The sequence below is a fragment of the Macrobrachium rosenbergii genome, chromosome 6, assembly GCF_040412425.1.
Source record: "Macrobrachium rosenbergii isolate ZJJX-2024 chromosome 6, ASM4041242v1, whole genome shotgun sequence".
Lineage (NCBI taxonomy): Eukaryota > Metazoa > Arthropoda > Malacostraca > Decapoda > Palaemonidae > Macrobrachium > Macrobrachium rosenbergii.
This window is the reverse complement of record NC_089746.1, coordinates 56,266,512-56,281,511: the sequence shown is the minus strand read 5'-3', so window position 1 is coordinate 56,281,511 and position 15,000 is coordinate 56,266,512. Positions and strand designations below refer to the sequence as shown.

Genomic DNA, 15,000 nt, shown 5'->3' with positions numbered 1-15,000 from the left:
CACATTTAAGATTCTGGTCCAGTTCTTTGTTCGAGAGGTTTATTACACAATCGTTTTTATGTTTGTTATTCCATTCACTTATCTCGATGAGACTTTTTAATTTATGATTGGGGAGGGGGAGGGGAGGGGAGGGGGGGGAGGTGAGGGACACACACACACGAAAAGGTAGCCAAGGAAAATTAACATAGAAGTCAGCCATGGAAGGTGAGATGGAAAGGGGAGGGGAGGAGGGGTAGGAGAGGGGATAGGGATGGAGGGGAAGGGGAGTGGAGGGGAAGGGGAAGGGGAGGGGAGCGATACACGCACACACACACACCACATGCAGAAAGGCCTATTGTTTTAGTTTAAACAGTAAAAGGTTAGCTGTGGGCAAGATTCACCCCTATCGACTCCTCTCACCACTACCCCTCTGGGATTAAGGGCTTAATCCCTTTTCTTTGTCCAAGTGACTGCCCATAGACCTTGATTGCAGGTGCTGTCCTTTAGGAGATGCTAATCCCACCTGAGGCAAAGCTGGCAAAGGAGACAAGTCCAAAAGAGAAGGCGATTCCCGAGCCTTGCAACTGACCCATGTGTCCGGCGCTATCTTGAACACGGCAAAGAGGACCCCACGTCCCAGGTGCATGACCCATATAGAAAATGGGATCCTGCTGCCATACAGCACCACCTACAAAGAGCAGGATCGTAACCCTCCAACGAGACAAAAGGGCGTCACACGGGAAGATCGTTTTTTCGAAGACACTGGGACCTTAACTAAGACACTTCCGTCCTCCCTCTTGCTACCCTTAGCTGGCCCTTGCTGTCCCCCTGTGGCTGTCCAGAGCCTGTGTTACTTTTGTAGAAAGTTCCTTTCACACTACCCTCCATTGCTGGTGCCCCCCGAAGACAGGGAATCCATCTCCCGATGAAGGTAATGTACCAGAGTTAAGGTTCTAATGTCAGTCACGTCCCTGTAAATCTTTTCCTATTTTTCCATTTCCTTTCATAATGCGATATGCCTACAGCGAGACCTGTAGTGCTTTTATTTTGTATTATGTTAATGTACTATCAGTGAAGAAAGTGTAACGTAACTGTGTAAAATTACAGTTAGAGGGATCGAGTCCTTTTCTAGGCACCCTCTGTGCAATTCCTCAATTCCTGGATCAAAGCACCTTCCTGCTGCTAAGTAACCATGATTACTCTCGACTGCAGGTAGGAGTTAGCCTGCTGTGGACCTTTTATCATCTTGTGTGCGCAGTGGCATAACCACTGTTTCCTCTCCCCTGTGGTGCCCTTTGAAGCAGGCCCCCTTTGAGATTCTTCAGAGAATTAACCATTTGTTTGTAAATCTTATTATATGACAGGACTTTGTTCCCCTGTCCTTATTTAGTCTTTCATTGTTCTGATATGTGTGTTTTTCTAATGCAAATACAAGTAATTAAGTGAAACCGAAGTGTTTACCTAATAAGCTCTCCTTGTGAAGAAGGCCCTCAGCCGAACTCCTTTTGTATATGGTTTTAACTAAACCCATTATTAGAGTCAGATTTTGCCTGCCCAAGGTAAGTTCCCACAGCCTTCAGCTACAACTATATATATATATATATATATATATATATATATATATATATATATATATATATATATATATATATATATATATATATATATATATATATATATATATATGTGTGTGTGTGTATATAGGGAATCTTTTTCCCTCCTGTTTCACCTGTTGACATTTGCAGGTACTAGAGTGTTCTATGCTTTTCTTTATGTTCCTGTATCCTCAGGATATTAATCTCTTCTGCATGAAAATATTTGATGTAAAATTTTCAGCGCAAACAGAAACGAAAACCTTGATCACCAACAGATACAGGAATATAAGCACGAAGAAAACCAACGATTTCTGAACTTTGTTTCTAGTCACTGAATCTGCATAATCTCAGAATAACATTAATGTTTAGAGTAGCAGCAGTAAATCAGTTGCTGAAATATTAGCAATCTGTGCCATGCAAAGTGTGCGTAGTTCTGAAAAAAAATCGATCCACGATCATCTTGAAATGAACCTCTCCTAGCTTGGCAAAGATTGAGCCTTCAACTTCGGCCACACATTTTAGTTAACTGCACTCAACTTCCTCTTCCGGGGACCGACTTGTGATAGATGCTTACCAGAATTCACAATTTACATCAAAGTAGTAATAGAAATTTATAACTTTCAGACGTCATTCTTACATTAGAGTGTTTTCAATACCAAGAAATCAAAATACTTCAAAAGATAGATCTGATGTCCTTTGAAGACAGCAAAAGGGGAAAATTTTGAACTGCTGAGCATGAAAGGTGATGATAATCATGAACATTAATACCAAGATCAATGCACAATTATCTGAATATCTAAAACAGTAATCTTAAAGTATGGTAGCAATAAATTTCCAAATCTCAGAAGAGTTACCAGTTGATATCGAGCCTTTGCTCAAATAACAACGCAGTACACAGAGAAATTTCTTATCCTGTTTAAACAAGTATAAGAGAAAAAGCTAGACTTTGATTTACTTACATTATGAAGAAGATGGTGTCAGCTGCGAGCGGAAAGTATACACACTGAGATACTGAAGTCGTCGCGTCAGAATTCCTTACAGGGCTTCAAAGAAAGTGATGAAGTCTGCTACTTGAAATGTTCGACTGCATCCGTCTTTAGTAGATAGGATAACGCAAACTGCGTCTTTTGAGGAGTCCCTCTTCTTTATCAGTTTGTATAGCGTTATGCTCTACCGTTTCCGCCTAGGTATAAAACAGTTATTTATATATGACTTAACAGCACAAACAGATATGGTCTCTTCGAGATTGTGAAACAATTTTCATTAACAAACACTAGTGACAAGAATGCAGAGAGGAAGCAGAACTGTAAACAAAATACAGTATAACAGCAAACGCAATGCTTAGGATGCGCGCGCACTGCTGTAGAACAGTGCATAACCACTAGTCGGCAACTTATCGGTCACACGTCTCACACATGATGAATGCAAGTTGATGCTTTACTTACTAGTATTGCTAACTAGTACTTCATTCGATTATGCCGCGCTCGGGAAAATGATTCGCTCTTCATTTATGGCCGTTGACTTGTGTTCTCAACATGTTTCTGATGTGTATGAAATAAATTGTCGACGTGCGTTTGTGAAGTGTTATATCGTAGTGTGGATGCACCCATGCCAGAACATCCATACCACTGCCCAACTTCCATTCCTAGTAATTTATTTGTAGTAGCAACGCAGGAAGGAGAGAAGTCTCATATGTACACACACACACACACACATATATATATATATGTATGTATATATATATATATATATATATATATATATATATATATATATATATATATATATATATATATATATATATATATATATATATATAGTAAGTAGCTGAAGTAGGCATACCCGCTGTTCCATAAGCAAGATAAGGTCATTTTTATTCATAATTTTGTGACTAACTTTAAAATGGGAATGACCTGTCTCTTTTCCACTCCATTTCAGTAACATCAGGTCACACTGAGTGACCTCTAATGGTTATCTTCCCCACTAAGTTCTGGATCTTGATTCATTTGTTATGAAAATCTTTTTTGTTACGAAGCCAGTCCACTGGAGGTCAATGGTCCATCTGCCTCCTGTTTCCTTGACTTACCTTTTGCATTCAGTCATCGTCACTACATTCCTTCACTTCTTTAACAAATCACATGAGAATTTCAGAGTTGTTAGGACCTGAGTAGGAAATCGTTTTATTGTAAAGTAATTTTCATAGACTTTACAGATACGTAACAAAAGAATGATAATTTTATCTTGTGCACGAGTTCAAAGAAAAGCTTATTTTTTTCATATTATTTTCATTTCAGCCACCAGCTGCATTTGTTAGGAGCTTCTTGAAGCTTTGACAACACCAGTAGGGCAAAATTCGTAATACCTGATGATATACTCTGTCTCATTTTTGTAATGCGTTATGTTTGTGGGAAGCATTCAAATGTGATAGTAGAATTCTCGTTTTTGAATGTATTTATGCCCTACGCGCATTCATTCTGGGGTTGAAGGAACATTTTTTACTTTCTAATTTGTTTACATTACCAGAAAAAAATTAGCAAGAATAACTTTGTTCATAGTTAATTTTTCGTCCGATCTTATAACGAGAAGTCATTTTTCCACAGGGTCTGGAGAAGAAAAAAGATATCAGAACGTTCTCGATGCCACAGGAAGAGAGATAAGAGAAAGGATCGAGTCAACAGCTGAAGCGCCGACTTGCATAACATCACAGGAAACGTGATTCAATACAGACTGGATTTAAACTGCTCTGATTTTACATAAAGTTCAGATTATTTTCATAATGAGTGTTAAATTGTATTCGTTATTGTTGGGCAATTCTAAAATTTATATTATTTCCTAGTTTGATAATTAATGGATGATCTGCCTCGGGAAAAGTGTTTCAATGAACGCTGAAACTTACCTTTGTTTATTCTTGTATATTTATTTAGACATTATGGACACCTTAAATTACTGTACACTTAGCCATTCCCTTAGCCATGTATCTCTCCATACTCACTGGATAATCTACCTAGCCTTCCATTCAAGTCGTTATCAGTTTTAGCTTTCTGTAAAAGAAAACTGTTGAGATGGCTTTGTCTGTCCGTCCGCACTTTTTCTGTCCGCCCTCAGATCTTAAAAACAACTGAGGCTAGAGGGCTGAAAATTGATATGTTGATCATGCATCCTCCATTCATCAAACATTCCAAATTGCAGCCCTCTAGTCTCAGTAGTGTTTATTTTTTGTAAGGGTAAAGTTAGCCATGATCGTGGTTCTGGCACCGATACAGGTGCCAACAACAAAGGCCACCAGCGGCCCGTGCCTGAAAGTTTCATGGGCCGCGTCTGACAGTTTCATGTGCTGTGATTGAGAGTTTCATGGGCTGTGGCTGAGAGTTTCATACAGCATTATACGCTGTACAGAAAACTCGATTACCCCGAAGAAACTTCTTCGCATTTCTTACTTGTTTGTTCTTGCGTTGTCTTTCCATCGTGGTTCTTTTTTTTTTTTTTTTTTGAAGCCTTGCACCTCAACTGATCGTTCATTTTGCTTGTGTGAATCTGCAGTATAACCCAAATTTTCTCTCGTAATACTTCCTTTATCAAAATATTACAAGTCAGGTTCTTAGGTATTCTTAAGTGATATTTTATCCTTTTCGATCTTACACCTCTCATGCTTTCACCCTTATCCTAAAATATCATTCTTTGGAACTTTTTCCCTCTTCTAAACTCAACTTACACAGCATGGTCAGCCAATAATCACAGTATTTCTGCCTGATAGCTCTTCTTTAGTGGTAATGCCATATCTAACAATAAATCGACATGGTACATATTTCATACATTTTGTCTGAGTCTTAAAATTTGGATCTAAAATTTATATTTTTCATCTTCAAAAGCAGTATAGATTTTTATGAAATTCAGTCATTCAGTATATATAAAATTTTAAGCAGGAACAAGGAAAGTTTTCTACTCCATACCTGTACTTATGGATAGGTACAGTAAATGTTTTAGATATACCTTTCTAGAAAAACTAGGTATATAAAGTTATTTGTTTATTCAAGAAATAAAGTTGCAATGACTATACTATGTCTTGAACATACCTTCTTGAAAACATAATTTTTATAAATAAAAAGTAAAATTAATATCATTATCATAGAAATCAGATACTTTTCACCCAGTTAACTTTATCTTCCTTTGCTAAGCTTTACATCATCAGCATATTGCCGGAAAAATCATATCATGTTTGTAGGGTGCCATAAACTTTAGCCCTTGAAACCCTTATGAAAATCACCTCCCACATAATATCTGAATCACGCCGGAGAATATCTAATTTTACTGAATGTCACAAAAATTATATCATTCTACGCACCACTCCAGAGAACACCAAGTAATTCTTTTATAACCATTTCCACAAATTAGCTTACATTTTAGCTCCTCAGTATCGAGTGCATAATGCGAATTCTATTAATGAGTTCATTTGATAAAGCTTTTATTGTTATTCTTTCACTGACGCCTTAGTGACATAGCACAGTGTTCCATTACCCTACAAATCTTGCGTGTTTTGTGCAAGCGTCACTCTGAAGCGCTTGGAGGCTCCGTAGGATTCTGAAGAGGCGGGCGTCGACCTTTGACCTCTGCGAAACGTGGGGTTCAGAAGCTCGAGACTTGCCTTCCGGTATTCTTGGGCGAAAATGAAGAACATCAAGGGATCCAGGATAAACTGCACTGTATAAATGAAGTGGATTGCTGCCTTGAGTACATGATCATTGTTGAAGCTGTCAACCGCATGGCATATGACATGAGGGATATTGCAGCTTACGTGAATAATGATGCTGGCAAGTAAGGCCCTCGTTATGCCATTTTTCCACTGAGAAATACGATGGTTGTTGTGATGCTCATGAGATCTGGTTGCAGACTGTGATCTGGAGGCCTAAAATGACAATGTATAATGATTTTGAACAACTGGGACTTCAAAAACGAAAAACATATGACTGTTTTATAAAAGGAAACTTATAATAACCTTGCAATATAAGACGTAACATTTGGTATAAATACCATGTGAATTAAGATTAATCTCAACTTGATTTTGATTTAAAGAAATGAATGATCTTTTCTTTATTTAATGCACTGCATACATCTTCTTTATCATATTTTTGGAAGTAAAAGAAAATAATACACAGAAGAAGTTACCTGGATGAACATCGCAACATATGCAGAGCAGGCAGTCAGCACTGGACCTCCAACTGTTGTGGCCATGTATGCCATTGCAGTAACATTTTCTGACCTTGTATGACCTGGTTTGTATTCAAGCGTCTTCGTGTCTGGCTTACCCATTACCTGAAAGACTCATTGTTAATACCTCATGAAATTACACGAGAAGAAAGACTTTTGGATTGTATTATTCTTTTCATATACTTCTGCCCAATCTCAGTAGATGTTCCTTAAAGCCCGAGAGGTATTTAATTAAGAATCCATCACTGACAAGGATCTGGAAATATTCGAATCGAGTCAGTTGCCAGGAAAGGGATTTTTTATTCTTTAATTCATTCATCGATTGATGTACATTTATTTGAAGGTATGGGTGTCCACAATCAAATTTGTAATGCATAAATACATACATATAAATCTATGCAGATATCTGACTATCTATCCTCTATATATATATATATAATATATATATATATATATATATATATATATATGTATATATATATATATATATATATATATATATATATATAAATCTATATATCTGACTATCTATCCTCTATATATATATATATATAAATATATATATATATATATATATATATATATATATATATATATATGTGTGTGTGTGTGTGTGTGTGTGTGTGTATGTATGTATATATATATATATATATATATATATATATATATATGCATGTATGTATGTATGTATGTATATATAACAAATCAGATGCTGCAGGATGTTTCATCATCTCCGATTCTGCCTCTGTTAACCAAAGCAGTGAATCGTTTGCCTGAAATTTAATTATCAGTTTTGGGTCACACCAGGGGTGGACAACGCCTTCTGAAGTCACCACTTTTGCCAGCAATGACCCTTACCCAGTGGCTGCCAGTCCAGGCGATAAGATACTATGTGGCCTACGAGACCTTTTTGGCTATCTAAGCTCTGCTCAAATGTCAGGGATGACGAATCGTCCTGGTATTGAAACAGCTTATATAATAAAACTCATGTCTGGTTTTTTCTCTGATGTACTGTAGTAGTAGAAAGTAAAGATAAGACACCTCCCTCATAGCTTCATATACTGTATCATTTTAATGTACATCGGAAAATGATATCCCTTTATGCCTAACTTGCAAAATTTTGCAACATAACGGAACAACAAAACTAACGAATACTCATCCATTGAATAGAAAGAATGACGTTAACAGTTCAGTGACAAATCTCCATTCTGCCAGTCGGGGTTTACTTCAGTGATTTTGAGAGCGTATTCTAAATATCCGCTAAAAAAAATACATGCCTTATCCAGTACCAGTCTATCTACATCTATAGCAAAGGCAATAAATTACTGAAGCACTTACTCCAAAGAAAGCAGGTATGCAAATAAGCGCCGCAAGCATCCATGGTAAAACAATCAGGAAACCAGCGACTTTGCTGGACATAAGCTTCTGGTATTTCACTGGCCACATCATTGCCATCAGCCTGCAAGAGATGATTCAGACTGTCATGTAAGCTGAAATTGCAATTTTCCAGCAACTGTATAGCGTTGAGAGAACATTAATTTTGACAATTTTTGGCGTTGCTACAGTACGCCTTCGGAAACAATAACAATAGAATTTGTTTTATTAATTGGTTAAGTTTTATGTGTGCTTTTGTTTTTCATGTGTTCATTTGTTAACGTTTCAGTTTATTCAATTTTGTTCTGTGCATCTACCCTATATGTTTATTTGCCATTTTAACTGACTTTTGTTAGTCCTCACCTGGGAATGAAAGACGGCGAAAGGCCAAGAGCATTATCTCCTCTATCAGTCTAAATGAGCTGTTGCAATTTCTTCTTAGGCCAAAATTCAGATGGAATGATAAAATAGCCAATGACATGGGAGAGAAAGGCTTAAGAGATCAGGATGCATTGGTCAAAGAAGATGGAGAAGGCTGATAGGAAACAGCAACCAAATATGGAAATGGGCAAAGTTGAAGATGAAGAAAAAGACTCATCTGGCCAAAATCAGAGTATAAACAGTGGAAAAAAATCCTTGCTCTCTATCTATCTGCCCGTCTACCTGTCGACTTTATTTCTGATGATTAGTGGTTGATACTCACCTGGTCAAAGCCAGAGCGCATGAAGTGAAATAATGTGAAATGCCGAATGTCCAGACAAGACCAAAAAGCACTGTCGACCACGCAGAGGAGGAAGTCTTCTCTTCCTCAACCGAACTGTCAATCAGTGACAACACAACGGCGTCCATGCTGCCGAGAGCCGAGGCAGCGGAGGACAGGAGAAAACTGACTATGAAGTGAGTTGACCGTTTCTTGCGCAAAGTCTTCGATTTTATGATTGAGACGACCATGAAGGCATTTGCTGTTGATATGTATTATATATGTACATACACACACACACACACACATATATATATATATATATATATATATATATATATATATATATATATATATATACATATATATATATATATATATATATATATATATATATATATATATATATATATATATATAATATATATATATATATATATATATATATATATATAAATTAAATTATTCAAAATTATTGACAGTGAAATACATAAAATTAATGTTATTACATTTGTGTATTATATTTGCAAGGATAATGGGTGTCATGTGTACTGTACATCTAACTTTTATTCAAAAACAAAGTCCTGTTCCTTTAGTTCTTTTACACACTGGATATGGTAATGATTCTAACAATGTTATGCTTGGATGCAAATTGAAATTAAGATTACATTCAATTTTTTCCTGTTCTTTACAACGTTGAAGAATGTTTCCAAATGTAGAATGGCCTGATTAAACTATAATAATAATAATAATAATAATAATAATAATAATAATAATAATAATAATAATAATAATATTTTATTATATGTGGGTAGTAGACCCTCTTCCAGACAGATATTGTTGAAAGTTATTGCTGCATCAGCTTAATTCAGTTTATATAGTTTTCTTTATTTTTCTAATAACTGATTTCTCTTGGCCACTGCATCGGCCTAGTAACGTACCGATGTTATTCATAGTTCCTCATTGGAAAGTTGGGTACCGCTCTCAGCTAGCACTCTGGTGGCCCCACGTTCGATTCTCCGACCGTCCAATGAAGAATTAGAGGAATTTATTTCTGGTGATAGAAATTCATTTCTCGCTATAACGTGGTTCGGATTCCACAACAAGCTGTAGGTCCCGTTGCTAGGTAACCAATTGGTTCTTAGCCACGTAAAATAAATCTAATCCCTCGGGCCAGCCCTAGGAGAGCTGTTAATCAGCTCAGTGGTCTGGTTAAGCTAAGGCATACTTAGCTTTCATCTTAGGGAGAACCCAGCACCAGCAGCATCAGTCTACTCCCACCCTTTACCTTGACCATACTCACTCGGAACTGAGAGAAAGGTTAGCATAACAACAGACTATTCAATTTGATATGTAACTGATTGTAGGAAATTCTACAGATCATGATATTCATACTTCGGTTACCAGTTGAATATACGAATAAAACTACTCCCTGATCTACGACGATGTTTTCCTCCCTACGATGATGAATATCGGTACGTTACTGGCTCGATGCAGTATCCAAGAGAAATTAGTTATTAGAAAAGTAGAGAAAACTCTATATAAACTGGATGCAGCAATAACTTTCAATACCAATAATAATAATAGCATCCACGGCATTTAATATGTATGAAGTCTTTTCATTTGTCTTCTTATCTTCTTTACATCAGCATGTAGCTGACATATCAAGTTTCCTGAGGACATATAAAGATTTCCGTTTTCTGAGGTTAATTTCCTCTAACGTGTCGGCAGTGCACTGACAGTCATCTGTCAGAATATAAAAGCAAGTGAATTAAGTTACGTGATGTACAGGTATTTATAACAGGCAGGGTGCTTACAATATGTGGGTTGGTCAGTAGGCAAGAATTTCAATTAGTCATAGGTTGGTGACGAAATCTGTCCCTGAGGCGTTGAGATCTCCTAGGCCTAACCGGTATTACTTGCTGAAGGCGGGCGTTGGCTCGGTTAGGCCTAGGAGATCTCGACGCTTCAAGGACATATTTCGTCACCGACTTATGGCTAATTAAAATTCTTGCCTACTGACCAACCCACCTATTGTAAACACCCTGTCTGCTATAAAAAAAATACCTGTACATCACGTATCTTGATTCATTTGCTTTTGTACGATCACTGATGACTGCCAGTGCGTTGTCGACACGTTAAAGGAAATAACCCTAAGACAACAGAAATCTCTATATTTCCTTAGGAATCTTGATATACCAGCTACATGCTGATAAAAAGAAGACAATTGGAAAAACAGAGAATACCCCATATAAATTAAATGCCGTAGAAACAGCTATAGTTTTCAACGCTAAAGCCCTCAGAGAAGGTCTCTCCTAATAACAATAATAAGTGACATTACATATATATATATATATATATATATATATATATATATATATATATATATATATATATATATATATATATATATATATATATATATATATATACATTTATATAGATGTAATATTAATTATTATTATTATTATTATTATTATTATTATTGCAGATTAATCAAACCATTCGATGGTAGGAGACATTCTTCAACGCTGTAAATATATATATATATATATATATATAGAGAGAGAGAGAGAGAGAGAGAGAGAGAGAGAGAGAGAGAGAGAGAGAGAGAGAGAACCAAAAGAGAGACCGTAGGTGGAATAGAGTTTGTGTTAGGGTTTATACTATAACGATGGTGTTTAATATAACTATGGCATTTGTGTTATGTTATATTAAATTTTATAACTAAATTTATTTAAATTTGATATTTTTTCTTTTCGGATAACCCATAATGGCAAATAATTTAAATACTGATGCAAGAAAATGTTATCATCTACTGTCCATCTGCTTTTGGTTCACCCTGTATATGTATATGATATATGTTTTGGCTCACCCTGTATATGTATATGATATATATTTTGGTTCACCCTGTGCATGTATATGATATATATTTGTGAGTGTGTCAGAGTGTATGCTGAATAAAAAGTTCATGTTGCAAACCTTAGAATTTTGGTTAGAAAACGGAAACTTCTCTACCTGCAAGAGCCACGACGTTTGCAAGACATATACTTATTTTAAAATGTAGAATGGAGTCGGTCATCGTCGCTGCATCTCTTCCATGAAGTGATTCGGTGTCTTGGGAAACAGGAGAAGAAGAAGAAGATTGCATTGTATTTCCTTCCATTGTCCTTCTGTAGTAAATAGAAATATCATCAGTTCAAAAGAGTAGGTGTAATATATATATATATATATATATATATATATATATATATATATATATATATATATATATATATATATATATATATATATTTACTTTACTTTATCACATACCCAATTGTTCTGTGCAGTAGTAGAATTACTAAAAGGACCTCGTTCAAACTGATGGTATCTAATGGAGTATTTATTCAAAAAGTGTTACAAAGCTTTCTTGGACAAACAGTCCACATTATCAAGTATTGATAATGTGGACTGATTGTCCAAGAAAGCTTGTAACTTTCTCTGAATAAATACTCCATTAGATACCATCCAGTTTGGATGAGGTCATTTTAGTAATTCTAATATATATATATATATATATATATATATATATATATATATATATATATATATATATATATATATATATATATATATATATATTATATATACTGTATACATATAGTATTATATATACATACATACACACACACACATATATATATATATATATATATATATTGCATATCAGCAATCTTATATAATCACACAAAGGGCACATCAAGAGAGAGTCATCCCTTCTACATATACGACGTTATCTAGCAGCCAGACTAATGCTTTCTGGTAATATTACTTTCCAAAAGATTAAATGTCAGACGAAAAATTTTTTTGTGAATTTAATTACGGATTCTAGGGGGCCAGCAATGATTGCTAAAGAAAGGTAAATGCAATGGACACTTAATGAAGGAAAAGAACCCGTCAGAAGCTTCAGAATATGATCTGGAAAAAGCATATATGAATTTAGCGAGAGTATAATTTGAGTAATCTTGTTAATGTCTGTGAATGCGATTGTAGATAATGAAGAACAATAAAAAGTATGTAGATTTGAAGAGCACTACGGACTGATAGGTTAAGATTAAATACTGCAGAATTTGAGTAGAATGTATCAACACGGCTGAATAGCAGGTTAGGGAAAGTTCTCAAAGGAATGGGTGAGAGGAATATTGCTGAGCGTGACTTTGAAGAAGAATAGAGAAGTGGTGGATTCCTTCAGTTTTTTCCGAGTAAATGTAATTGAAAATGTTGAAATAAGAGAAGGGTGGGGCAAACCACAAAGAACACAAAGCAAGGCGTTTCCAAGATACCCGCTAAAAGATTGGGAGAGAAAACCGGGGTCTCTATGGAATCATGCAGTAAATTTCTAGGTTCAAAACCAACAGAGAGATAAACAAATAAATAGATAAAGAAACCGTCAGCGACATCCGTGAAGAGGCTTCATAAGTCTTATATGTTCTCCAAGATTTTTTAATTCTATTATCTAGTTGACACAGAACGACAGACCAACGGAGAGTCAGACAGTCAAACGGAATGAACACGTAATTGCTTTTGTAGTGCTCACGACAAGAACAAAAGTAGAATAAATAGTGTGAGGAAAAAAATGAGTAGTGTTATTTCAATAATGTTTTTTTAGAATTTACTCATTCGTCTTATAAGAAGTGTCCTCTAAAATCAGTGGATGACGCCACGCAGGAATGAGCGTTTCCGAATCGTCTTGCTTATCTAATCGTCACGACCTAGAGGAGGTACAGAATTTTCCTTCATCTTTGTTTCGAAATCATTCCCCACTTTATCCAACAATAATAATAATAATAATAATAAGATTCTAGAGGATCTAGCATTTCTAGTATGAATATGAATTGCTAGTTTGATGCTAGACTATCATGGCTAAAATTAAACAAATACATGTTTGATTAATTCCTGATACACAAAAACACAGTTCATTAATTTTACTGAGCGATACAGACCACCTCCCAGAAATATGAAAAACTTTAGTTGAAAACAAAAATTACCATCTATCTTTACTCAACTATGAGCATATGAAATTAAAACTTGACGTAGGCAAGCGTTAATAGATCTATCAAAACGTTACGCATCCGCATCTGCCTTTTTCAGAGTTATAGAGTTACACACACACACACACACACACACACATATATATATATATATATATATATATATATATATATATATATATATATATATATATATATATATATATATATGTATAATATATAATATATATATATATATATATATATATATATATATATATATATATATATATATATATATATATATATATATATATATATATATATATATATATATATATATATATATATATATATATATATATATATATATATATACATATATATTTGTGTGTGTGTGCGTCCATGTGTGCATCATATATCTTTATCAACTTTAGCCTTACTAGTCACTCAATATTTTCTGAACAAGAACAACATTGGGATGTTAAAAAATAGCATAGATATGAACTATTCAAGAAATCAATGAGTATTTCTTAATATTTTTGCTTAATCACATAATACACTACTGTAGCACATATGTTATAAAACTCGGGAGTTGCAAATTATTATAAGCTTTACAAATGTCAGATAATCTCTTTGTCTTTTTTAGTTTTCTGTAAAAGAAAACTGTTGAGATGGCTATTTGTCTGTCCGTCCGCACTTTTTCTGCCCGCCCTCAGATCTTAAAAATTACTGAGGCTAGAGGGCTGTAAACTGGTATGTTGATCATCCACCCTCCAATCATCAAACATACCAAATTGCAGCCTTCTAGCCTTAGTTTTTATTTTTTATAAAGGTTAAAGTTAGCCATAATCGTGCTTCTGGCAATGATATAGGATAGCCCACCACCGGGCTGTGGTTAAAGTTTCATGGGCTCATACAGCGTTATACCGAGACTACCGAAAGATAGATCTATTTTCGGTGGCCTTGATTATACGCTGTAGCTGTTGTACGCAAAACTCGATGGCACCGAAGAAACTTCGGCGCATTTTTTACTTATTGTACCTCGTTTCTGTCCGTACAATTGTTTTGAAACACACAGTCGCGGTTATTTCTTGAAAAGTATTCTGCATTTATCCCACTGTTGGCGTATACT

The 15,000-nt window shown here is 35.2% G+C and overlaps 2 protein-coding genes across 2 annotated transcripts in view; both read right to left on the bottom strand.

Moving 5' to 3' along the window:
- The window catches only part of LOC136839782 (melanocortin receptor 4-like), a 10,805-nt gene extending 7,942 nt beyond the window's left edge, over nt 1–2,863 (bottom strand). The window contains exon 1 of the mRNA XM_067106121.1: nt 2,534–2,863. Within this exon, the coding sequence (XP_066962222.1) occupies nt 2,534–2,535 (2 nt within the window). The 5' untranslated portion in view covers nt 2,536–2,863. The remainder of the gene's footprint in view (nt 1–2,533) is intronic.
- Nucleotides 2,864–5,591: 2,728 nt separating this feature from the next.
- On the bottom strand, nt 5,592–12,020 carry LOC136839606 (protein trapped in endoderm-1-like). The gene is made up of 5 exons (XM_067105885.1): nt 11,872–12,020; nt 8,857–9,115; nt 8,118–8,238; nt 6,738–6,884; nt 5,592–6,477 (listed from the first exon to the last, which is right to left on the bottom strand). The coding sequence occupies exons 1-5, from the start codon at nt 12,017–12,019 to the stop codon at nt 6,091–6,093; spliced, it is 1,062 nt and encodes a 353-aa protein (XP_066961986.1). The 5' UTR covers nt 12,020; the 3' UTR covers nt 5,592–6,090.
- Between the last annotated feature and the right edge of the window lie 2,980 nt (nt 12,021–15,000).